We start from the raw sequence: 23,329 nt of genomic DNA, 5'->3' as shown, positions 1-23,329 counted from the left end.
CTCGCCCCGCCTCCCGTCGCGGGGGCAGAGATGCCCCCCACCTGGGGCTTCTAGAAGGCTGAGGGGTCCCAGGTGCGGGGCGGGGTCCGAGCGCGCCCGCGATTGGCGCGCGGGGCGGCGGGGGAGGTAAAGGCCGGGGGCGGACGGGGGTGGGAAGAACCCGGCCGCCCCGCGCGCCCCCGCTTCCGGGGTGAGCGCACGTGGGCGCCGATCGCGGGGCCGCGCGCCCACCATGAACTCCAGCGTCCCGGGTTACCCGCTCGCCTCGCTCTACGCGGGCGACCTGCACCCTGACGTGACTGAGGCCATGCTCTACGAGAAGTTCTCGCCCGCCGGCCCCATCCTGTCCATCCGCGTGTGCCGCGACGTGGCCACCCGCCGCTCGCTGGGCTACGCCTACATCAACTTCCAGCAGCCGGCCGACGGTGAGCCCCGGGGGGAGGGGGGCGGACCGACCCACCGGCCGACCGACAGACAGGCAGACAGCATCCCAGCCACCCGCGCGCGCTCTCTCATCTCTGGCTACTCCTGCAAAATCTTCCATTTTGCAGCCAGGGAAACTGAGGGCCAGAGATACAAGGCCTTGAAAGGGGCTCCGAAAGGCCCCGGAGACAGGAACTAGCAGTTAGTGTGCTCCTACTGTGTTTTACTGGTGCTCCGTTTTCCGGAAGAGCTGTGAAGACAGTGAAAACAGCCAAGGGCTTTGGGGTCAGCCAGACCTGGGATTAGAAAGCCGGCAGCTGTGCGGCTTTGAGCAAATGAATCATTCTCAGCTTCAGTTGCCTGTCTGCAAAATGGGGGTGGTGCCTGCTTTATAGAGTGATTGGGAGGATGAGCAATTCAAAGCACCCGGTGAGGAAGATGCCCGAGAAGACACGGGTGATGAGCGGGGCAGCCGGGAGAGCTCGGCCTCGGGCTGTGGCCTTTGCTGGCAGCCGGACCCGAGGTCTGCACCAGGCGCCTCCACCTTCGGGAACCGAGAAAAGCTGCCTGCGCTCCAGGCTCCACGACCCGTTTCTCAGAGCTGATAGGATGGGTCAGAGCTTGTCAGCTAGGTGTTGAGTGGCGAGGAGAGAGATTAGAGCGCAGGGTTTTGTTGGAGCTCTGCCACTAGAGTGCGAGCTGGAGCAAGATTTCACGCTTGGCATCTCTTCATTTGTAAAGTGGGGCTAAGTCTTATTATCCAGTAGCATGGAAGGGATGGAGGGCTTTGTCTATGAAGTAGCTCCAGTATCACGTGGTACATTGTAAGCCCCCGGTAAGTGCTAACCTAAGAAAAATCATAGTAACTATAGCGTTCAGGTGTAAGACTCCAGAAACATAACCAAGAAAAACCTGCCCCAGCCAAGTCCAAAAGGGGGTGCCTTTACTCTGAGTCTCCTGGGAGGATGGGGAGGTTCCCTGATCTGGGAGTTTGCTGTGGTGGTTCTGCCGGTTTCCCAGCAGGTGGCAGAGCTGGATTCCCGGGAGCCTTCCCCTCTGCTCTGCTCTACCCACCCACTGCCTCTTGCCATCTTCCTCCAAGCCCTGTACAACCTGACCTTTCTGCCAGACTTCATAGATGGGGAAACTGAGCTCCAGACAGGAGAAGGATTTTACTCCTGGGTGTTTATGGCAGGACTAGATGGAAAACCCAGACTTCTCGAAACTTGCCCACTGAGTATTCCACAGTTCCCCTCCAAACCCTCTGAAACCAGAGATGTCCCTGAAGCAGGGGACAGCATACCACCTGGCAGAAGGATGGGCATAGGCTGTTGTTTTTAGACATACTACTGTTTACCAGACACCTATTTTGTGCCAGGCACAAAGTACAAGGCTCCTTGTACACCTTATTTAATTTTCAGTCTGTCTGACAACCTGGAGGCGGGTGGTATTCTCTCCCTTTGTTAGATGTAGAAAGGTGGGTAATATTATCATCATCCCCTCTTTACAGGTGTAGAAGTGGGCTCAGAGAGGTGATGTTCACTTCCCCGAAAGCCATACTTCCTTGGGATCAAATCTCAACTCTGCTGCTCAGCACCTCTGAGCTTCAGTTTCCTCAAACTGCTGCCACCCTTGTCATAGGGACCCTCCTGATCTTTCCCCTTTCTGAGCCTCAGTTTGCCCTTCTGTAAAATGGGGATAGGAATTCCTGCCCACGTCATTATGGTGAAGAGTTGAAGGAGATCCTACCTGGAAGGTGGGAGGAGCACCACACACATGAATTCTTTCTGTTTATCCCTCCTGAGCCTTCAAGCTCTTATCTCAAGTGAGACCCAGACAGTGGCTCTTTTCTTTTTTCTTTTTTTTCTTTTTTTGGCTCAGCTCCCAATTACGCTCTTGGGGCTCAGGGAAAGAAAATCCCCTTCACTAGCTCCTTTCTCTCCTCCTGTCCAGCGGAGCGGGCACTGGACACAATGAACTTTGAGGTGATCAAAGGCCAGCCCATCCGCATCATGTGGTCCCAGCGAGACCCAGGACTTCGCAAGTCGGGTGTCGGCAACATCTTCATCAAGAACCTGGAAGACTCCATTGACAACAAGGCCTTGTATGACACCTTCTCCACCTTTGGGAACATCCTCTCTTGCAAGGTGGGTGTGCCTCTTGGGGGGGGCGTTCTGTGTTAGACACCTGTGTGGTGGTAGAGGGATACCAAGCAGCACCTCATCAGTAAAGATCCAGGTTCAGCAAGCAGCTGAATGGTAGCTGTTCTCAGTTTTAGTGGTCACCTACGTATCAACTGGCTCTTGCTGTGTAACCACCTCCTAACTTCATGGCTCTCAACAACAGTGATTTATTCCGCTCGTAATTCAGCCTTTGGCGGTTGGGGCTGAGTTCAGCTGAGCAGTTCTTCTGCTCTCGGCTGGGTTCCTTTGTAGGCCCACTGAGAGCTGGATGGCTCTGCTTCTAGGGAGAGGGTGGTTGTCAGCTGGACCGTCTCTGCTTTTCTCCCTGTGGGCTTTCATCCTCCAGCAGGCTAGCCCAGACTATTCTCATGGCAATAGCAGGGTCCCAGGAGACAGAGAGTGGAAGCTCGCCTGGCCTTTTGAGACCTAGGTTCAGAACTAGCACACTGTCATTTGGTTGCGTTCTACTGGCCAAAGTAAGTCATGAGAACAGCCCAAACTCAGAATGAGAGGGCAGTAGAAATTATAGGACAAAGCAAGTAGATACAGGAGGGCCATGATGGCAATGGACCAGACCTTGTTTGTAACATTTCTCTTAAAATAGAATGGAAGTTTCTTAGGAGTAGGGATCTTGTTCTTATTCACCACTGTATCCCAGTACCTGAGACGTGAAAACATAGTAGGTGCTCAATAAATATTTGTTGAGCTGATGGCTGTATTATCATTTGGGAAGGGCTGTGGTCACTTCTCTGACTTTGTAGTTGAGGGTCAGGGGCCATGCAGCAGGTCAGTCTGTCCTGACAGGGCTTAACCCTGAGTGTTTTGCCCACTAGATTTTATAAGGGTGGCTGGTCAGTTACCCTGCAGCCTTTGGCATGTCCAGCCTTCTGGGGAGGCGGCAGGGGGGATGAGGAGTGATGGCACCCTCTGTGTTAGAACTCTTCCTTGACTCCTACTATGTGCCAGGCACAGTCCTGCAGTTCTCAAGTGAGGCCTCACCACCTCCCTGTGAGTGAGGGGATACCCCTGTGACTCAGAGGGGCAGACAGACTGGAGGAGGTGCAGTAGCTGCTAAGGGCATGCCATGATAGACAGAAAGGGCTGTTTCCTGTCTTTGAGGATCAATGGAAGAGAGAGAGAGAGTCTTAACTGTGTGCTAGGTTCTTACAGTGATAACAGCAGATTTATCCAGAACTTTCTATGTGCTAGATTTTCTGCATACACGTCCTCACTGAATTTCCCAAAATGACCTCTTAAGATGCAAATAGGAGGATCCCGGAGTTACCCTGGAGGGCAGAGAGGATCAGAGCTGGGGTTACTTGTTCACAGTTATATGTTATGGGGGTGGGAGGTCAGTGGCCAATGCAGGATCTGAACCAATGGGTTTGCTGGCTTAGCTGAAGCCAACTTAACAGGGAAGAGTGTGTCTGTCCCCGTTAGCCAGGCCTTGAGGCTTCCTCTGGGCCACTGAGGATTGGACAGAAAATTCTGTGAGACTCAGGCAAGTCTTTGCAGGCCTAATGAAGCCCTGTTATGGCCTGGTTAGATACAAGGCATTCAGTGTGGTCCGTTCCCCTGGTGTTTGCTTTTAGGTTTTATGAGGATGGCTGGTCAGTTACCATATAGCCTCTGGCGTGTCCACCCTTCTGGGGAGATGGCGGGGGTAGGGGGAGAGGTTGGGAGTGATGGCACCCTCTGTGTTAGAGCTGTTCCTTGTGTGCTACCAAGTGCTCTCAGGCTGGTTGGAGATGGTGAGACTTTTAGGAACAGCTGGAAATTGGGCTCTGAAGGGAATGCACGGGGATCCGGGGAGTCAAAGGCCCAGGAAGGAGAGTGCCCTGGGGCTGAGGAAAGGTTTCTGAGGCACTGTGGAACTCCACTGGGCTTGGGGTCACGCCACTCAAGTGCAAAGGTCAGCCCAGCCTACCGAGCACAGAGTCAGCATGACATAGTCAGCCAGACCTTGGACTTTGGGGCCAAGTGTCCTGGGTTCAAATCCTGCCTCTTCCACTTCCTGGCAGTGTGGTCTTGGGCTGGTTGTTTATCCTCTCCATACCTCAGTTTCCTCTATAAAAGGGGGCAGTGGTAGAACCTACCTCTTAGGTGGTTGTGAATGTATATTACCTCACGTAATCTTCACAATATAGAAAGAGTAGCGAGCATCTCATTAAGCATCTACAGGAATCAAATAGTTACTTCTGCTGGCTGGGCGACCTCGGACAAGTCATTTATTCCCATTTTCCCCAGTCGGGCAGCTGGGGCTCAGAGGTTAAGAATTGCCTGGAAGGGTTCTGATGACAAATATAACAGTATGTGATGCCCTTAGCAGGTGCTTGGCTCAGAGTGGAACCCAGTCAATATGATTAAATCTGAATGACAGGCCTGAGCTTGAGGTGAAAGTGGAGGGACCCTGCTTGGGGCTGGAGGGGTGCATGTTGGGTGTGGACTTGGAAGCAGGACTTGTGAAGGGCCAATTGGAGCGCCTCAAATGCCAAGTTGGTATAGTTCTGTGGATTGTAGGAGCTACTGGAGATTATTTCCCAGAGGGACATGGTCACAGTTACATTTTAGAAAAAGCGTCCCAGTGGTCAGCCCAGAAGCCGGGTTGGGAGGCTGGGGTGGTGGTCGAGGCAGAAAATGTCACTTAGTTGAGCCGGGGCGGTGGCTGCGGGGATGAGTGGAGCCGTGGACCCCGTGAGATGGTCACTAGGGGTCTTAGTGCAAGTTCAGCCAGAGGGACAGGAACTTTGTGAACTGAAGGTCTTTCCCATTCGCGAGGTCTGTCCTAACTCGAGTCGGGAGCCCTACAGAATGGCGGTAGTATGTTTGTGGGTCTTTTCAAAATTTGAAACAAGTTTGCTGTTGAAATAATAGACTAATTGGTAAAGTTTAAACAACCTGGAAAGGAATAAAGTAAAAAAGCTTTCGTCGCTTTCAACACTAGTTCCCGGAAATAATTATTAACAGTTTTGTGTGTGTCTGTTTTAAAAATTTCCCTGCCAAGATATGGAAGTGTCCATCAACAGATGGATGGATGAAGACGATGTGGTTTATATATATACAATGGAATACTACTCAGCCATAAAAAAGAATGAAATTTTGCCATTTGCAGCAATGTGGATGGACTTGGAGGGCATTATGCTAAGTGAAATAAGTCAGACAGAGAAAGACAAATACTATATGATATCACTTATATGTGGAATCTAAAAATTACGGCAGACGAGTGAATATGATAAAAAAAGAAGCAGACTCACATATACAGAGGACAGATACAGAGAACAAACTAGTGGTTACCAGTGGGGAGGGGGAGGAGGGGCAATATAGGGGACGGGGAGTGGGAGGTACAAACTTTTGGGTTTAAGATAGGCTCCAGGATGTATTGTACAACACAGGGAATCGAGCCAATATTTTGTAATCACTGTAAGTGGAAAGTAACCTTTTAAAAATGGTATATAAATTTTTTAAAAAAATAAATAACCATCCCACACTTTCTCTCTTCCTGTTTTCCTTCCTTCCTTCTTTCTTTCCCCTCTCTTCCTCACTTTCTCAATCTTTCTCTATTTCTTTGTCTCTCTCGCTCTCACTTTCCAAAAGTTTCCCCTAAATATGTATTTCTTGTGTTAGCGGAAACATAATTGAATGTTACCAAAAAATGCCAAAAGGTTTCTCAGAAGTATAGATGCCCACTTTAACCCAAATGGGCTTGATTTTTTTCCCCCCACTTAACAGTATACCTTACAGGTAACCCTGCCAGCCGTGACATCTACCACATTCTCTTCAACTATGCACATACAGCAGACCAAGATGAATATACTGTAATTTACTTAACCAGTCTCCTCTTGATGGATCTCGGGTTGTTTCTAACTTGCTGTTACAAACAAAGATGCAGAAAGGGGGGAAGGTGGCTTGAATCTAATCCTTTTATCCATCGCTTTAGGAAGATCATTAAAAGCTGGTCTGTGGTATAGATGAGATCTGCGTTCAGTTTGAGGACTCTATCCCTCCTTACTGTGTGATCTTAAGCAAGTAGATTGACCTCTTTGAGCTTTCGTTTCCCATCTCTAAACTAGGGCTGTTGTGCGACGTAGGATTGTCTTCACAGGCACAGAGCAAGCACTCAGATATTAGTCATTATTGCCGTTGCCATTCTTTTTCTCTGTTGGATGCTTTTCATGTCCTGTTTCCCTGTGGCCCAGGTGGTGTGTGATGATCATGGCTCCCGAGGCTTTGGCTTTGTGCATTTTGAGACCCACGAGGCTGCACAGAACGCCATCAGCACCATGAACGGGATGCTGTTGAATGACCGCAAAGTGTGAGTGGTGGGGTGTGGGTGGCGCCAGGGCTAAAGGAGCAGAATCATGGTACCACCAACTTAGGACCCATAGTACTGCCACCGTCTAATGGGCGCCTGGCACTGAGCAGCTGCTGGTATTCTTCCTGGCAGTATGACCTCGGACGTGTTGCTCAATCTCCCAGGGACCCCCTTTCCTCAAGTAAGACATGGGGCTGCTGCTATGCATTAGAGGGGCTCTGAGTAGCAAATGGGGCGATGCTTTAGAAATTCTAGCAGGAACAGCTAACGGCCAAATCATCAATGGACAGAGTAATTTTTGTCTGTTTTCCAGCCTTCTCAGCATGGCTGTGAATTTTATTAAACCTTTTGTTTCCTGAGATCTGGGGACAGGAAGGAAGGTTGGCATATGCTTAGCCTGCCATTTTCATGCCTTTAAGTTTGGCATCATCCCCACTTCACAGATGGGAAAGTTGAGGTGCAGATGCTGGAGAGAATCTGCTCTGGCAGTTCCCTCCCCCAGTTCTGGTTCTGCCCATCAGATGGCCCAGCCCCATGCCCGAGACTGAGCAGTGGAGGAGGCCTTGGGGTGGGAGATGCACCCAGAGTCATTTTGTCCAGAGTTTCTCAGGGTAGCCTCCTGTCAGTGAACCAGAACTTTGGCGGGCTTTTCCCAGTTCTCCAGAAGTGTGTTTCTATCTTTGTCAGCTTTTAGTTTGCCTGTTTTCCTTTGTCACTCAGTTTCCTTCAATTTTTGGTGTCAGCTATCACTCGTTTGTGCTAAATGTCTTATATCAGAGCCCCCGATCCCCGGGCTGCGGACCGGTAGCGGTCTGTGGCCTGTTAGGAACCGGGCCGCACAGCAGGAGGTGAGTGGTGGGCGAGTGAGGGAAGCTTCACCTGCCGCTGCCCATCGCTCGCATTCCCGCCTGAACCCTCCCCCCCATTGCTCGCATTACCTCCCAAATCATCCCCACCCCCGTCCGTGGAAAAATTGTCTTCCACGAAACCGGTCCCTGGTGCCAAAAAGGTTGGGGACCGCTGTCTTATAGGTACCATCAAATTTTCTTATGCTTGCTTTGTTTTTCTTAATCTAGGATACTTTCCTAGATGTGTTTATGTGGACTTGGAAATTACAATTTTTTAAATTCATAATGTATTTAAATGATTTCAGTGCCCCCCTCCCCTGCCTCAGCAATACTGGCATAAACCACATCTGGTTCTCTCACAGCCACTTCCCCAGTGCACCCAGTACGTGTTAAATGAATAAGCAAATCCCTGTGATGTGAGTTTGATCCCCAGTTTTACAGGAATGAACACTGAGGCTCAGAGAGGTTAAGTAACTTGCCCAGGGTCACACGGCTTGGCAACTGCAGAGCGAGGATTCAAGCCCTTGTCTGTGTGACTCCCAGATTTGTGCTCTTATCTCCTGGGCACTCAGCTGCCTCATGTGCAGTAGGAGATCCTGTGCATTTGCCCCAAGAATGAAGTCATCTTAACCTTACGCTGGAACATAGAAGCTTGGCTGTTGGAAGTGGTCAGTCCTTGGATGTATGCCATCTAAGGAACATTGCCCTGCCCAGTCCCTTGATGAGGGGTACAGAGATCGTGGAGGCTGGCGGCAATTGACTCAAGTGACCCAGGCTTGCTGGGTGGGCCGGGGCAGGGATGGGGGTGGCCGATGGCAGCCATAGGCAGCTGCCTACCCTGTTGGTGTGTCCACAGCTTCGTTGGCCACTTCAAGCCCCGACGGGAGCGGGATGCAGAGCTGGGAGCTCGGGCCATGGAGTTCACCAATATTTACGTGAAGAACCTCCACGTGGACGTGAATGAGCAGTGCCTGCAGGACCTCTTCTCCCAGTTTGGTGGGCGTGTTCCCCAAGGGAGCTGGGGATCACTTCTCTTCTACTCCCAGCTTGGGCTGGGACGGGGGTGCCCCCTGGGGCTTCCTGAAGACTTGGGAGAAGGGAGGGGACATCTCAGGGCTTGCCTGACTCCCCTTTGAGACGGGTTGCCCTTCCCAGGGAAGATACTGAGTGTCAAGGTGATGAGGGATGACAGCGGCCACTCCCGCGGCTTTGGCTTTGTCAACTTTGAGACGCATGAGGAAGCCCAGAAGGTAGGAACCTCCCCATGGCCCTGTTTCGTGGAGGAGGTGTGGAGCCAGGACTAGGAAGAAGGGAGATCAGGAGTGGAGGGCTCCAGCTGCCTGTGGAGGAAATAGTCCCTCCCCAGCATGGGTCCACACAAGCCAGGGCCCTTCCTGCCTGGGGTGAAGGCAGACGCCTTCAGCCTCCTCCGGTTGCTTCCATACCCGAGGCTGGCTGGCTTTTCATAGAATCTTGCAGCATGGGAGCTACTAGGGGCCTTTGAGACAGCCATTACCCTCTTCTTGAATTGATCGTGGGATTGAGGCCAGGGAGGGGAAGTACCATGTTATTTCTTGCTTCCAAGACTTTGAAAATATTGTTTTCTCAAAACACTTCCCCTCCCCTACTCTTTAGACCAATGCTGTCCAATAGAAATATAACATGAGCCACATGTGCAGTTCAAAATTGTCCAGTAGCCACATTAAAAAGGGTTAAAAAAAAAACACTGCAACTTTAATAATATATTTTATTTAACTTATTCAAATTATCACTTCAATGTGATATGATATTGATATAATTGATTGTGATGTAATATTTACATTGATTAAAAATTGAGATTTTACAGTCCCTTTTTTGTACTACGTCTTTGAAATCTGGTACCTCTAGCCCATGTCAGTTCAGACTAGCCATTTTTCAAGTATTCAGTAGCTGCATGCAACAAGTGATTGCCATGTTGGACAGCGTAGCTGTAGATTATTGATGGGTCTCAGCTTATACTTTTCCCTCCTTCAGGAAGCCACCTCTTCCTGTCCTCAGTGCTTCTGACAAGGTGCCCCTCCCGTCTGTCTCCATCATTAGCTCAGATCTCCATGGATGGAACTGAGGGCAGGGGCTGGGTCTCATGTCACCATTAAATCTCTAGTATTTTACTGCTGGTAGGTACCAGATACATATCTACTGAGCAAGGGAATGGTACAAGGTCACAGCATGAGTAACAAAGCAGGGATAATGTCCGATTTTGCCTCCCACCATGAAGCTCTTTCCGTCGCTGCTGCCCCATTAAGATCACTGGTCATGGGAGAGCTCAGCTCATAGTGGATTCTGGCTGGAGACCTGGATCCTGGGGCCATCTTGATAGCAACCACTTCTCACTGAGCACTTACCACGGGCAAGGTGCTACCTGATTTTGCATACACTGTCCTGTCTCCTCCCACCAGTGTGGGCTCTACTGTGGTTATCAGGTTCCACCAGGTTGTAGCTAGGAGGAGAGAGCACTGGGATTAGAGCCAACTCTTTCTGACCCTGAAGTTTTGTTCTTAAGTAAAGGGCTCCTTTGAAAGGTAACTTCTTGTGTCTCCTTGGACAAGTCCCACCCTCTCTGTAGACTTTGGTTGCCCCAACTATAAAATGACAAGTTGGAGTAGAGCAGTGAAGCTGGCGAGGGAAACCATAGACTCCGAGGTCTTGGAGACTGGTAATGACCTGTTTTGGGAGTTTTTTTTAAAGATTTATTTATTATTTATTTATTTATTTTATGCTGCGTTGGGTCTTAGTTGTGGCACACAGGATCTTCGTTGAGGCATGCGGGATCTTTCGTTGCAGCACATAGGCTCTTTGTTGTGGCGCACGGGGTCTAGAGTGTGTGGGCTCTGTAGTTTGTGGCACGCGGGCTCTAGTTGAGGCGTGCAGGCTCAGTAGTTGCGGTGCATGGGCTTAGTTGCCCCACGGCATGTGGTGTCTTAATTCCCTGACCAGGGATCTAGCCCACGTTCCCTGCATTGTAAGGGGGATTCTTTACCACTGGACCACCAGAGAAGTTCCCTGGTAATGACCTTTAAGACTGCTATAGATCAGGCAGTTCTTGGGGCCCCAGAGTGTTTTTACATACATTTACATATATTTGCACGTCTAGGTAGGGAAGCAAGTCATTATGTGAAAATATTTACTAATGAACTGACCACTTAAAAAGTCAGTTCCCTTTCAAATATTTCTGCTCCCTAACACCAATGTCTAATCCAAACCTTTGAGTCAGTACTCACATGGGTCTGATTTTTGCAGATAAGTCAATGCTGATTCAGCTCATTATTAGTGGATTGCAGAGAGACATTGCACATCTTTTTTTTTTTTTTTTTAATGTGACACCAGGTTGGGTCACCACCCCTGAACGAATTTAGTAACAATTTCTCTCTCCCTTTTTTTTTTTTAATAATTTATCTTTATTTTTATAGTGGAGTATAGCTGATTTACAATGTTATGTTTCTTTCTGGTGTATAGCAACTTGATTCACTTACACAGAGACATCTATATATTCTTTTTCAGATTCTTACCAGTCTTATACATTCTTTTTCGGTGATTACAGTGTGTTGAGTCAAGTTCTATGTGCTATACAGTAGGTCCTCATGGATTAAGACATTGCACGTCTTGCAGAAGATGTAGGAATTCATGCAATCAAAGCCACTGACAGTTTGGGATCTGGCAGGCTTAGGCCAGTTAACTGAAGAAAAGAAAAATCAAGGGTTAAGAAGCAAATGTTTCTAAAGTCCTCATAGCAAAAATGGTTCTCTGTGCTGTGAAACCCAACATGAAGGATGTTGATTACGCCATCACGCCCTTTTGAAAGAATTATGCTTGTTGCTTTGTTCTAATCATCAGTGTGTAGTTACAGTTAGAACCTAAATGTTACCTCGTGGGAAACTTTGCAAACTTCAATTTCACTTTTTCAAGTAGAGCCCAAATCAATTTTTAAAAAATCTACCGTTTACTCTGAAATTCTGTCCCATGTTTTTAAAAAATGGATTCACTTTAAATGGCCTGGATCCTGGTACTAATTCTTCTTGGCTAACAAGGCCAGCCTGGCTTGCAGGTGGCCCCGTCTGGGCCCGGAAGATGGGACTGGAGGTCAGGGCTAAGGCCAAGGCCTCGTGGGGGTGGTTACCAAGCCCTCTGGCTGCCTCTTCTCTGCACAGGCTGTGATGGAGATGAACGGGAGGGAGGTGCGTGGACGGCTGCTCTACGTCGGCCGGGCCCAGAAGCGGGTGGAGCGGCAGAATGAGCTGAAGCACAGGTTCGAGCAGATGAAGCAGGACCGGCTGACCCGTTACCAGGTGAGGGACAGGCTTCCTGTGGGGCAGCTGCTTCGATGTGAAAGTGTCTGTGTGTGGGCAGCCCTGATTGCGACTCCCTCCTCCAGCAATCCCTCTTGCTTCCGGGAACTTGGCTTTAGAGATGGGGGGAGTGGGGAGGGGCTGCAGCTTCCAGGTGATGGGCTCGCTGAGTGATGGGTGAGGCGCAGGGGTGCTGCATGAGACTGAGAACTGGAGGCTTGGTGGGCGGGGCTTCCAGTGCCCCCCTTGGCCCATGTAAGCCCCTCCCCCCACCCCAAGTCATTCTGGGGCTTGGAAGGGAAGGGGCACATCTATCTAGCAGGTATCCTTTCCTTCTAGGGCGTGAACCTGTATGTGAAGAACCTGGATGACTCCATCGATGATGAGAAACTGAGGAAAGAGTTCTCTCCCTATGGAGTGATCACCAGTGCCAAGGTGAGGGCCGGGGGCACCCACAGGGGATCGGTAGCCTTCCGCTCCCATCCTCACTGCCCACGCACACCCCCATCCCCGCCCCGGGGCTTCCAGGGATTTGGTGCTGCGCTGCTCCTTCTGGAGTTTGGGAGCTGGGTCTGACCCCATTGGAGCTTGTCGTCCATCTGCAGCCTTGTCTGGGCTGGAGGGGAAGAGGGTAGAAATACAGTCCCAGTCACACAGCTGGACTTGCTGGGGCTCACTGTAACCGAGGTTCATTCAACAAGCATTTATTGAGTGCCTACTGTATGCCAGATTCCAGAAATTTGTGTCTCAGAATTTCCATTGACTTTTGTTGTCTGGCCTTGGCCGGTGACATAACCCCTTTCCGGGCCTCAATTTCCCCATTTGGAAAATGAGAGGCTTGGGCTGCATCATTCTTCACTCGCTCTTCCCCACGTATTGAGCGGCTACCGTGTGCCCTCCTAGCACCAGAGATGTGATGTTGGCTCTGTGACCTTGAGCAGATGTCTTCGAAGCCTCATCTATAAGATGAGGGTGGGCGGTGGGCTCCCTGGATGGTTCTGAACCCTGGCTTCTCATTAAAATACCCTGGAGAGCTCTTAAATAGACACCCGAGTCAGACAAACTGAATGTAGAGCTCTGGGCATCTTAATTTTAAAAGCTCCCCACGTTATTTTAAGAAGACCTAGTGTTCGTTCATTCCATACTTGAGCACCTGCTGTTTTGCCAGGCCCTGTGGGAAGCACACAGGAATAAGTCAGACGTAGTCCTTGCCCTTGAGTAACTTATAGTCTAGCGGGGAAGTCAGATGCATCACTAACTCAAATCTACTGTAGAGTGGGGTGGGGTTGGGGTAAGTGGAGGAGGCAGAGCTGCGGGAACTCAGCGGAACAGGAAGGAGGGCTTCCTGTAAGAAGTGGCAGTGGCAGCAGCGTTTGACTTGACTGTGAGGAGGTAGGGAGCTGCAGGTGGGAATGAAGGACTTTCCAAAGAGGTCAGTGTGGGTGACGGGGCTGAGGACCTGCACGTGTGGTGTGATGGTTGGGTTCTTAGGACGTGGTCTAGAAGTTCTCTTGCCTGTTGAATCCAATTTAAAATGTCCTTCAGGGAGCCTGGTATTTGGGGAAGAGGTTCTAATAATTTTTGAGTTAAGGACCTTTTCCCCAAAAAAGTGACAGAAAGCTGTGGGACCTGTGAATTAAGCATCAGGAAATCTGATTAAATGTATCAATCAGTAAATTGATATATCTGATTTATAAAAAGCTCTGGGCCCTCTTTCCTGGCAAATGCATACTTGGTGTAGTACTGTGTTTGGAAGCTGGGATTTTAAAGTTAATCAGAGGTAGGTCTAAATCCCAGTCCTACCATTAACTACCTGTAGAGCCTGAAGGAAGTGACATTGCCATTTGGACCCTGTTTACCCATCTGTAAAATGGGAGCAACATGACCTACTTCTAGAGGTGTCCTGAGAACTAAAAGGCCTGCAAGTGGAGCACCTGCCCACGATAAGTAGTGAAATAATGATATAATTGTTCACATACCTTGCATATAATTTCAGGAGATTCACTGACCTCCTTGAGGGCCCCTTGAATGAAGGGAATTGTACAAAATCTGGATTGCTTAGAGTTGACGCACAGTGGGGTGGACCATCTTGTTATAAAATGGGAATTTTACAGAAGTTTATATATATTTATATAATTTAATATATTTTCTATTTTATAAAATAGTGATTGAAAATGAGATGATAGTGTTATAAGTACTTCGTAGAGATTAAGTTCCTAGTAAGCGCTGCATGAGTATTTTTTATTATTTATTTAATTTATTTTTTATTTTCTATTGATTTATTTAGGCTGCGTTGGGTCTTAGTTGCGGCACACGAGATCTTCACTGAGGCATGCAGGCTTCTTTCTAGTTGTGGTGTGCGGCTTTTTCTCTCTCTAGTTGTGGCACGTGGGCTCCAGGGTGCGTGGACTCTGTAGTTTGTGGCACGCGGGCTCTCTCGTTGAGGCGCGGGCTCTCTAGTTGAGGCACGTGGGCTCAGTAGTTGAGGCACGTGGGCTTAGTTGCTCCGAGGCATGTGGCATCTTAGTTCCCTGATAGGGCTCGAACCTGTGTCCCCTGCATTGTAAGGCGGATTCTTTACCACTGGACCACCAGGGAAGTCCCTGCCTAAGTATTAGTTGTACTAATTTTGTCTTTTTTAAAACTACCTAACAGAAGTTCTTATTAATTTGTTAAGACAATATTTTTGTGCCAAGAAAATTTGGCTGTCTCATAAAGCCTATGGACCCCTTCTGAGGATATTTTTAAATGCATAAAAGAAAACTCATAAGATTACAAAAAACAATTGGATTGAAATATATTTGTTAAAATACTAAGGTGACAGCAGTATGTTCTGCTTTATTAAGGCATCAAACTATAAGATCTAGGGGAATTCCCTGGCAGTCCAGTGGTTAGGACTCCATGCTCTCACTGCCGAGGGCCTGGGTTCAATCACTGGTCGGGGAACTAGGATCCCACAAGCCACGTGGTATGGCTGAAAAAGGTAAAAAAAACAAACAAACTATAAGATCTAGTGAAGTAGCAAGGAGCCTAAAAGATTTTGAGATCAGCAATAATTAATGTGATATGAAAATATTCTTCTTGACAAAGTCACAAGCACAGCTAATGTTACTATATTTTTTCTTTGCCTATATTCAAAATAGAAGGAAATGCTAATATAAAAATAAAGATGCCATTTTCCCCTCATCTGAGTTCACAGACCCCCAGAATTCTATCCATTGACCTCCCTGAGGGGATCTGTGAACGCTCAGGTCGAGGCCCCTGTATGAGTAGCAAAGTGCAGCTGAAAATCATTAATGTTAGAGCATGGGCTCTAATAGAGCAGATTTAAAATGTTCTCAGCTCAAGTCCTCATGGAGTCAGGCCAGTGTCTCAACCCTAAAAAAAGATCAAGAATCGTATATGCAATATGGTTGGGATCCTTGAAGAGAAAAATGTTAGAAAGTCCAGTGAAATCCAGATGAAATCTGCAGTTCAGTTAATAGCATTGTAGATAATAATAGTATTGTACCAATCAGTCAATATTGTAGTTTTGTCCCACTGTTAACAATGGTACATTTGTCAAACTAGGTGAAAGATATACAGCAACTCTGTACTATTTTTGCAACTTTTCTATAAATCTAAAGTCATTCCACAATAGAAAGGTTATTTTAATAAAAAAATTAAAAAAAAAAAGGCTAAGAACCTCTTCCCCAGATTCCTAAAGAACTTGGCTCCGTGCCTTGCCGAGGCAATGGACGTTTACCAGCACCGTGCATTAGGTTTGAGTTGTGGCTAATGTATGACCCACTGGCTGGGTGAGTCATTCTTTTTTTTTTTTCCATAATAGTAAGGAATTTTGTTTCTATCGCAAAGAAAATTAACACAATAAAGCACCAAAAATACAAATTCAAATTATTTTCCTATTCCATACAAATCTCTTTCATGGAGTCTCTAGGAAATATAACTCTTAAGAGCATCTTACTTTGTCCATAATTCACAAATGAACTAAAGAACCGTATGGGTAGTTTAATAAAACCCGAGGAGTAGTTGAAATGCAGATTTTTCATTATAGTGACCCCTACAGAAAGGTTTAAGATTGTAGCCTGGCCGAAGAACCCTGCTCCTAGATTTTAACCTGTCCCAAACTACCATCCCACTTCATTTTAGCCACACGGACGAAGGCAGATACAGTAACAATTTAAGCTGGCTTTCCATCACCGCTTAGGAAAATCTTTTCAGAAGGAAAATTTAGAGATCAAAATTAACTCTGAAATGCAACTGTTCTCACTAATTCTGGGGAATGGTCTAGTAAACGATGAGCAGCCCTCATTAGCAAGTGGACCTGTCTTGGACAAGTCACTCTGAGCCTCACTTCCATCACCTGTAAAGTGGGAGTGGCCGTGCCTCCCTGCTCAGGTGGCTGCACCTGTCGAGTAAGAAGGCGTGTCAAGCATCTGGCATACGGTGGGCCTCAGTAAATGTGTGGGTGAGAGAGGACCCCCCTTGATCGCAGTTTCTCCTGGGTACCCTCAGTACTGGGCTGGGCCCCCCGGGGGGTGGGGAGCATGGCCCCCGGAGTCTTCCTTCTCCACCCCCAGCAGCCCTTGTCTTGTCTTGCTTTTAGGTGATGACAGAGGGTGGCCACAGCAAAGGGTTTGGCTTTGTGTGTTTTTCCTCTCCAGAAGAGGCGACGAAGGCCGTGACAGAGATGAACGGGCGCATCGTGGGGACCAAGCCACTGTACGTGGCACTGGCCCAGCGCAAGGAGGAGCGGAAGGCCATCCTGACCAACCAGTACATGCAGCGCCTCTCCACCATGCGGGCCCTGGGCAGCCCCCTCCTGGGCTCCTTCCAGCAGCCTGCCAGCTACTTCCTGCCCGCCGCGCCCCAGGTGACCTCCTGTCCGCATCCCTTCCCTGACAGCCAGGTGGGGCAGGAAGATCAGAGCTTCACAGGCAGACAGAGATTCCCAACATGCTTCTGCTGGAAACGCACTCGGCAGGCGGCCGTTGTCACCCCATCTCTAACAGGGGTAATTTTGTCCCTGTCAAGCAGTGCTTCCCGATCTGGGAGAGATTCGTGAATGTTATGCTGAAAGATTCTCTGAGGTCAAATACGTTGGGGAAATATTGCATTAAGCCAAAGAAGCCTAGATTTCTTTACTATGTACCTTCTTCTATCCTGATATGCCAGTAGGCACCATGACTTTCCCAAACAGGCAGAGTATGTAGCATTCCCCCAACTTAGATGATCATTTTTGTGGGATGCCTGCTAACATCTCTCCTGGATGCTAATGTTCTAAGGGGCCTGGTTTGGGGAAGGAGCTTGTGTGACCTGGAGGGAGTAGAAAGATGTCTGTAGAAAGATGAACGGCTCCGAGGATGGGAACATTCCTCCCCCTTAGCAGTTACTTAAGCTGGCACAAGTAACAGTGGGATTGTCGCCCTTTTATCCAGGTCACTGGGCTAGTAGTACTGATCCTCAGGGGCAAGGACTGAGCCTGAGATCTTGCCCTGAAGGGTTCAGGGCTAATGGACCTCCTGATGTGGGAAGCAGGAGCCTTCACCCCAGCTTTGTGGGTCTATAATGACCAGTCCCCTGTAGGGGACAGTGGAATTCCCATAGTGGTGTCCCTGAGGGGATGCAGTTTCTCACCTCCCCTGCTGCCAACTCCCCTCACTCTAGGTCTTTCTGTCCCACACAGCCTCCAGCCCAGGCCCCATACTATGGCTCTGGCCCACCTGTCCAGCCTGCCCCCAGGTGGACGGCCCAGCTACCCAGACCCTCATGTGAGTGACCCAGCCCCTGCCCTCCACATGGGTCCCGTGGGGCAGCGTGTAACACAGTGGGTTAAGGACACAAGCTTGGGGGTCAAGCCTGGCTCTGCCACTTCCCAGGGTGTTAATTTGGGTGGGTCACGTCACCTCTCTGAGCCTCGGTTTCCTTTTGTGAACGTGGGCCTGAGTAAGATGTGTGTAAATCACCAAGGACAGGGCCGAGCCCATAAAACACACACACGCAGCTGTTATCTTCAGTGAGCTCCAAAGGCTCTCCTGATTGGTGACGGTGAAGATTCCTGCGAAGCTGAGAAAATAATACTCCTTTGGCACTACTGTTGATGAATGGTCCTTCTCTAAGAGTGACGTTCACCCTGACCTGAAGCTGTCCTGGGGGACCAGGCTGTGTGGTCCTGGTACCTATGCCTCTTGGGGTCCTGGGTAGACAGAAGTTGGTTTTGTAATTGCAGATTTCCAACGCCCTCCCCTGGAGTTCTGGGTCTGCCAGTGAATTCACTCCTCTTTCTGCTGCAGAATGTTCTGGTTCCCCTTTCCATCCCCTTCCTCACCCCAGAGCTGTCAGGGTGCAGTGTGCCCGCCTGATTGTCCCCCTCCACCCAAACTTTCTCCATGTTCTCTATGCCACAAGCCGCCTACCCGCCTGTGGCCTCGGTTGTCCAGCCAGCAGCTGTGTCTCGGCGCCCCTCGGTCCCCATCAGCAGTGCCAGGCAGATCTCCACCCACGTGCCGCGCCTGGTGCCCCACGCCCAGGGAGTGGGTGAGTGTGGGCAGGGCCGGGAGGAATGGAACGGAGGGTGGGTGCGGTGGTGGGTAGGGGCTTGCTGCTGGTGGGGAGTCAGAACTGGCTTCCATGGTGACCCTGCCGCTGGCCCCCTTGGAGGGCAGTGCCGGCATCTGAGGCCGTGCAGTGTAGTAGTCGGCGTGGGCTCCGGGGTCCTACCGACCCAGTTCCAGGGCTCACTCACTCTGTGGTCGTGCTACCTACTGTACCTGGTATCCTCTTGTCTAAAATCTGGGTGAGGGACTTCCCTGGCGGTCCAGTGGTTAAGACTCTGAGCTTCCACTGCAGGGGGCGTGGGTTCGATCCCTGGTCGAGGAACTAAGATCTCACATGCCGCGCAGCACGGCCAAAAAAAAATCCAGGTGAAAGCAGTATTCCCGTCGTGTTATGCGAGTGAAAGTGATCATATGTGCAGGGGCGCAGCACCGGATCTGAACCTAAGTACTGCGGCAGCTGTGAACAGGGGAGCAGGTTTTGGCTATAAGGCAAGCATCTGTTCCTTCATTTGGCAGATGTTTGCACGCCTGTCTGCTGACCCTTTACTCGGCGCTGGGGATTCTACGTGAATGCTGGTTTTGAGGTGTTATGCCTTTGGGTTGCTGTCGGGCCTTACCATCCCTGCTTATCTCTTACAGCCAACATCGGTACCCAGACCACAGGACCCGGTGTGGCAGGATGCTCTTCACCAAGGGGGCCTCTCCTGACACACAGATGTTCCTTGGCAACACACAACACCCACCGGGTAAGGCTGGCCCAGCTGCCCACTGAGTTTGGGCTCCGGGGCTGCTTGGCTCAGAACCTTGTCTAAGGTGCTGGCCCTGTCTGGGCCTTGGTTTTTTTTCTTTTCTTGGCTTGTAAAGTTTCCTTTATTAACATGTACCATCAGAAGAGCTATCCCCACCCACCACCCACTAACAGAGGGTGGGTGGTGGGGATATCTCTTTTGTTTGTTTGTTCATCACAATTTGCTTTGCCTGGGTTATTACCAAAATTAACTTGGGTTTCCTTAGTATTTACGTAGTAAGCAGCGAGGATGTGATCAATCGGCAGAATAGAACTGAAAATATCTTCTGTAATTGAAAGGCTGTGTATTTATCTCCCTGCCCCCTAAAAAAACTCTCCAACTCAGCATTTTCAGATCCTGTCTAGAATTTCTGTGTGTATACTTCAAACTATTTCTTGCAAAATGAACAAGAGTAGGCTTTAGAGAGCAAAATGGTTTTAAAGTTACCAAGATGTGAAAGGGTCAGAAATCATGCTGGGGATGCAGCCATAAAGCTACCTGATTAAAAAGTGCTTTCTTTAGCACCAGGTGGTCAGTGACGTGTGGCTTTCACTTGACAACACGCATAGGGTTCCTAGCACCACAGAACACGTCTGCACTAGGACGTCACTGTCGTCTAGTTCACCGTGCCCTTGTTAGGGATTCTGTCCCACCCGATTGTCCATGCCTTGCCCCCTGCTCCCCCTCTTCCAGAGCCTTCCTGGAGGCCTGTGCTCACCCGACAAGTGTCAGTGTTTTGAGGCCTTGCCCATCCATGTGGTTAAGGGATGTGTCCCCGGCACCATGTGCAGGTCCAGGAGCCTGCTGTGCGTGTCCCCGGACAGGAGCCCCTGACTGCGTCCATGCTGGCCGCAGCGCCGCTGCACGAGCAGAAGCAGATGATCGGTGAGTGGCTGGTTCCTCGACCCTGGAGCAGGAAGGGGGCGCCACCAGCCGGCTTACCTGGTGGGAAGTGCCTTGAGTGGAGGTCAGACGTGGGGACGAGGTCCCCAACCTCGTGCTGACCCACCTGCCGGGTGAACTTGCCCAAAGGGCCTTTACTTCCTAGGACCCTGTTCATCTTGTCTTAAAACCCTGGTCAGACCAGATAGTCCCGAGATCTCTTCCAGCTCTGCTGTTCTGTGACTTTGACTCAGGTTGGGAGAGACCCCAGACGTGGGGAGATGAGGGGCCAGGAGGAGGAGCAGAAGGGTAGGGTCTTGGGTTTCTGCCAGGAAATGGCCCCTAAGGAGGGCTCTGTGGTTCCTCACACCTCTCGTGATGGGAAGAGGCTGTCACCGTGTTTCTTCAGTCTCCCAGTGCCCACGGCAGGGAGGAAGAACATAAACGTGCCCTGGGGAAACAGACATTGTTCCCCCTGGCCCCTGATCTCCCGTGCAGTCCATCTCCATCCCGGCCTCTGTGGCAGGCCCTCCTTAAGGTGGCCCCTACCTGCTTAATGAATGAACGAGCTTGCTGTGGTTCCCAGGCTCTTTCCTTCACCTAGATCTCCAGACTCTTCTCTGAAGGCCCCCATTGCCACCACGCCATTGTTTGCTCGGCTCACTTGGGGTTTTGCCACTTTACTACCCACCCGTCAAAGAAAAATTCTAAATGGGCTTAGTGGCGGTAGAAGGCTCTGTAAGCAGTGCCCTGGAAACATCTTCACTCCCCTTGGGGGAGAAGCCCTCCCCCACCACTGAAGGCACCCAGCACCTCCACCCCCGGCTGCACCCTCCACACGTTGCCCAGATGGGCTGACCACCAACACTAGGCCCCGTCACTCGAAGGGCCCAGTGGTGGAAGGTAAGTTTATCTCGTGTGCTTGGCTCCCCTGTCCCTCCAAGAAGTCAAGTTCAGCATTATCGTATCCCGTCCAGGATTTCAATGTGATCCTTCAAGTGATTTCTTGCCAAATGAACAAGAGTAGTCTTTTTTTTTTTTTTTAATTTTTAAAAATTTATTTTTGGCTGCGTTGGGTCTTTGTTGCTGTGCGCGGGCTTTCTCTAGCTGCAGCGAGTGGGGGCTACTCTTCGTTGCGGTGTGCAGGCTTCTCATTGCGGTGGCTTCACTTGTTACGAAGCATGGGCTCTAGGCAGGCGGGCTTCAGTAGTTGTGGCACACAGGCTCAGTAGTTGTGGCTCGCGGGCTCTAGAGCGCAGGCTCAGTAGTTGTGGTGCACGGACTTAGTTGCTCTGCGGCATGTGGGATCTTCCCGGACCAGGGCTCGAACCCGTGTCCCCTGCATTGGCAGGTGGATTCCTAACCACTGCGCCACCAGGGAAGCCCTAAGAGTAGTCTTTAAAACAGCAACCAACCTTGTGTCAGAGCCTATGCAGTGTACTTTACATGTAATATCAAATTTGATTCTTCACACTAGCCTCCAAGGCGGGGTTGGCTATGCTCACTTGGGGAAGAGGCCCTCGAGAGTGTTCAGGGACACACCTGGAGGGAGCAGTTCTGGGACAAAAACCCAGATGCCCCCTCTGCTGCGTTCCACAATACCACCCCCGCCCTGGGACGCCCGGGCTGTCCGCCAGCTGTGTGCATAAGCCTCAGAGGCTCTTCCGTACAGGTGAGCGTCTCTACCCCCTTATCTACAATGTCCACGCCCAGCTGGCGGGCAAGATCACGGGCATGCTGCTGGAGATCGACAACTCGGAGCTGCTGCTCCTGCTGGAGTCCCCAGAGTCCCTCAACGCCAAGGTGGGCTGGAGCCTGCGAGGAGCTGGGGGGCCTGGGGGCAGAGGAGGGTTACCGATCAAGGCCTCTCCTAGGCGAGCCGGTAGGCTGCTGCTTAGACAGGTGAAGTGTATCTTCTTGCTGAAGTCGGCTAATACCTGCAGAATGTGGAGGTGGCAGAGGGCCTTAGTGAAGGGCCGGCTACTTCAGCCCCTGCGGCCTCCCTGCAGCTCCGCAGGCAAGACTGTGCGACAGGGCGCTGTGTTCTGACCCAGCCCAAGGGTTAGGGTTCCCCCAGCCGTCTGGCAGTGTAGAAGGTGGCCGTGGGTTTCTGCCATGGGAGCCGGTGAGCACAGTCAGAGCGGGCGGCGGGGCTGGGCGCGGGCCTTCTCGCATCCGGCGGGCCGAGGCGGGGAGGCAGGGCTCTCCCAGGACCCTGCTGGGCAGCTGCACCCACCCCTTCCCCGTGTGTCCCACAGGTCGAAGAGGCTCTGGCGGTGTTGCAGGACCACGAGGCCCCGGAGCAGACCTGAGTGCACGTGCGCCGGGACCAGGTGGGTGGTGGTCAAGGGAAGGGTGACGGAGCAGCCGAGCCCAGAAGCTGTACGGAATGGGGAAGGGACATTCACAGACTCCCAGAGAATGCTGTGGTGTCACTGGCTTATCTTGGAGGCACCAAGGAGGCGTTCAGGGGAAGCTGTGAAGATCAAAGGCAAGGAGGACAGATTGTGTGATGGGAATTGGCGTGGACTCCGGTGCCGAGTGGGCCGGCTGCCCGCCCCGGCGGCCTCGCTCAGAATAGGCTGCCTTCCCCCAGGCACCGCCTGGCCCCACGCGACCTGCCGGAACGCCTGGCTTGGGCTCGTCTGTGTCCTTGCTTGAAGACTGGGTGTCTGCCATGCTTTAGAAACATTTATTTTTTCATCCCCAGAAAATGGACTCCTTACTCCCTTGGCTGACAAGAGAACAGCGTTTCCTGCTCTTGGCTCTAAGGCCCTGTGAACCGTAACTTCCCAACTGGGCTGTATCTGCACTTGAGCTTTTTGTGGAATGAAGGCTGGTCACCCAGCCAGCCTCTTACCTGTTGCTTTGTGCATTAAAAGTGCTGCAAACTCCGTCTTGTCTCCCAGGAAGCCTTCTTGTGTCAGAGGGAGGTGGGCAGAGCGAAGGGTAGCCTTGACTGGGTTGGGGCTTTGGCTGTAAGAAAGAGGAACAGAAACCCAAAGGCACGC

At 50.6% G+C, this 23,329-nt stretch overlaps 1 protein-coding gene across 2 annotated transcripts; it reads left to right on the top strand.

Moving 5' to 3' along the window:
- The first annotated feature begins 232 nt into the window (after nt 1-232).
- Nucleotides 233-22,367, top strand: PABPC1L (poly(A) binding protein cytoplasmic 1 like). 2 transcript variants are annotated; one of them, XM_059896304.1, is made up of 13 exons: nt 233-425; nt 2,377-2,570; nt 6,803-6,918; nt 8,623-8,762; nt 8,922-9,016; nt 11,954-12,091; nt 12,431-12,526; nt 16,698-16,964; nt 17,778-17,862; nt 18,500-18,628; nt 19,288-19,394; nt 20,228-20,321; nt 21,991-22,367. In XM_059896304.1, the coding sequence occupies exons 1-13, from the start codon at nt 233-235 to the stop codon at nt 22,365-22,367; spliced, it is 2,031 nt and encodes a 676-aa protein (XP_059752287.1). The 2 variants fall into 2 exon arrangements, with proteins under 2 accessions (XP_059752287.1, XP_059752289.1); XM_059896306.1 differs by lacking the exons at nt 17,778-17,862; nt 18,500-18,628; nt 19,288-19,394; nt 20,228-20,321; nt 21,991-22,367 and having other exon boundaries at nt 16,756-16,776.
- The last annotated feature ends 962 nt before the right edge of the window (nt 22,368-23,329 follow it).

The sequence above is a fragment of the Balaenoptera ricei genome, chromosome 15, assembly GCF_028023285.1.
Source record: "Balaenoptera ricei isolate mBalRic1 chromosome 15, mBalRic1.hap2, whole genome shotgun sequence".
In the NCBI taxonomy this organism is placed as follows: Eukaryota; Metazoa; Chordata; class Mammalia; order Artiodactyla; family Balaenopteridae; genus Balaenoptera; species Balaenoptera ricei.
Note: the sequence above shows the minus strand (reverse complement) of the source record. Positions and strands in the feature narration are given on the sequence as shown.

Excerpts from the sequence above, each read along its gene's own strand:
- PABPC1L (XM_059896304.1), top strand. The coding sequence starts at position 233 with ATGAACTCCAGCGTCCCGGGTTACCCGCTCGCCTCGCTCTACGCGGGC. Across the intron at positions 6,919-8,622 it reads CTGTTGAATGACCGCAAAGT|CTTCGTTGGCCACTTCAAGC; the intron begins GTGAGTGGTGGG and ends GTGTGTCCACAG. Across the intron at positions 8,763-8,921 it reads GGACCTCTTCTCCCAGTTTG|GGAAGATACTGAGTGTCAAG; the intron begins GTGGGCGTGTTC and ends TGCCCTTCCCAG.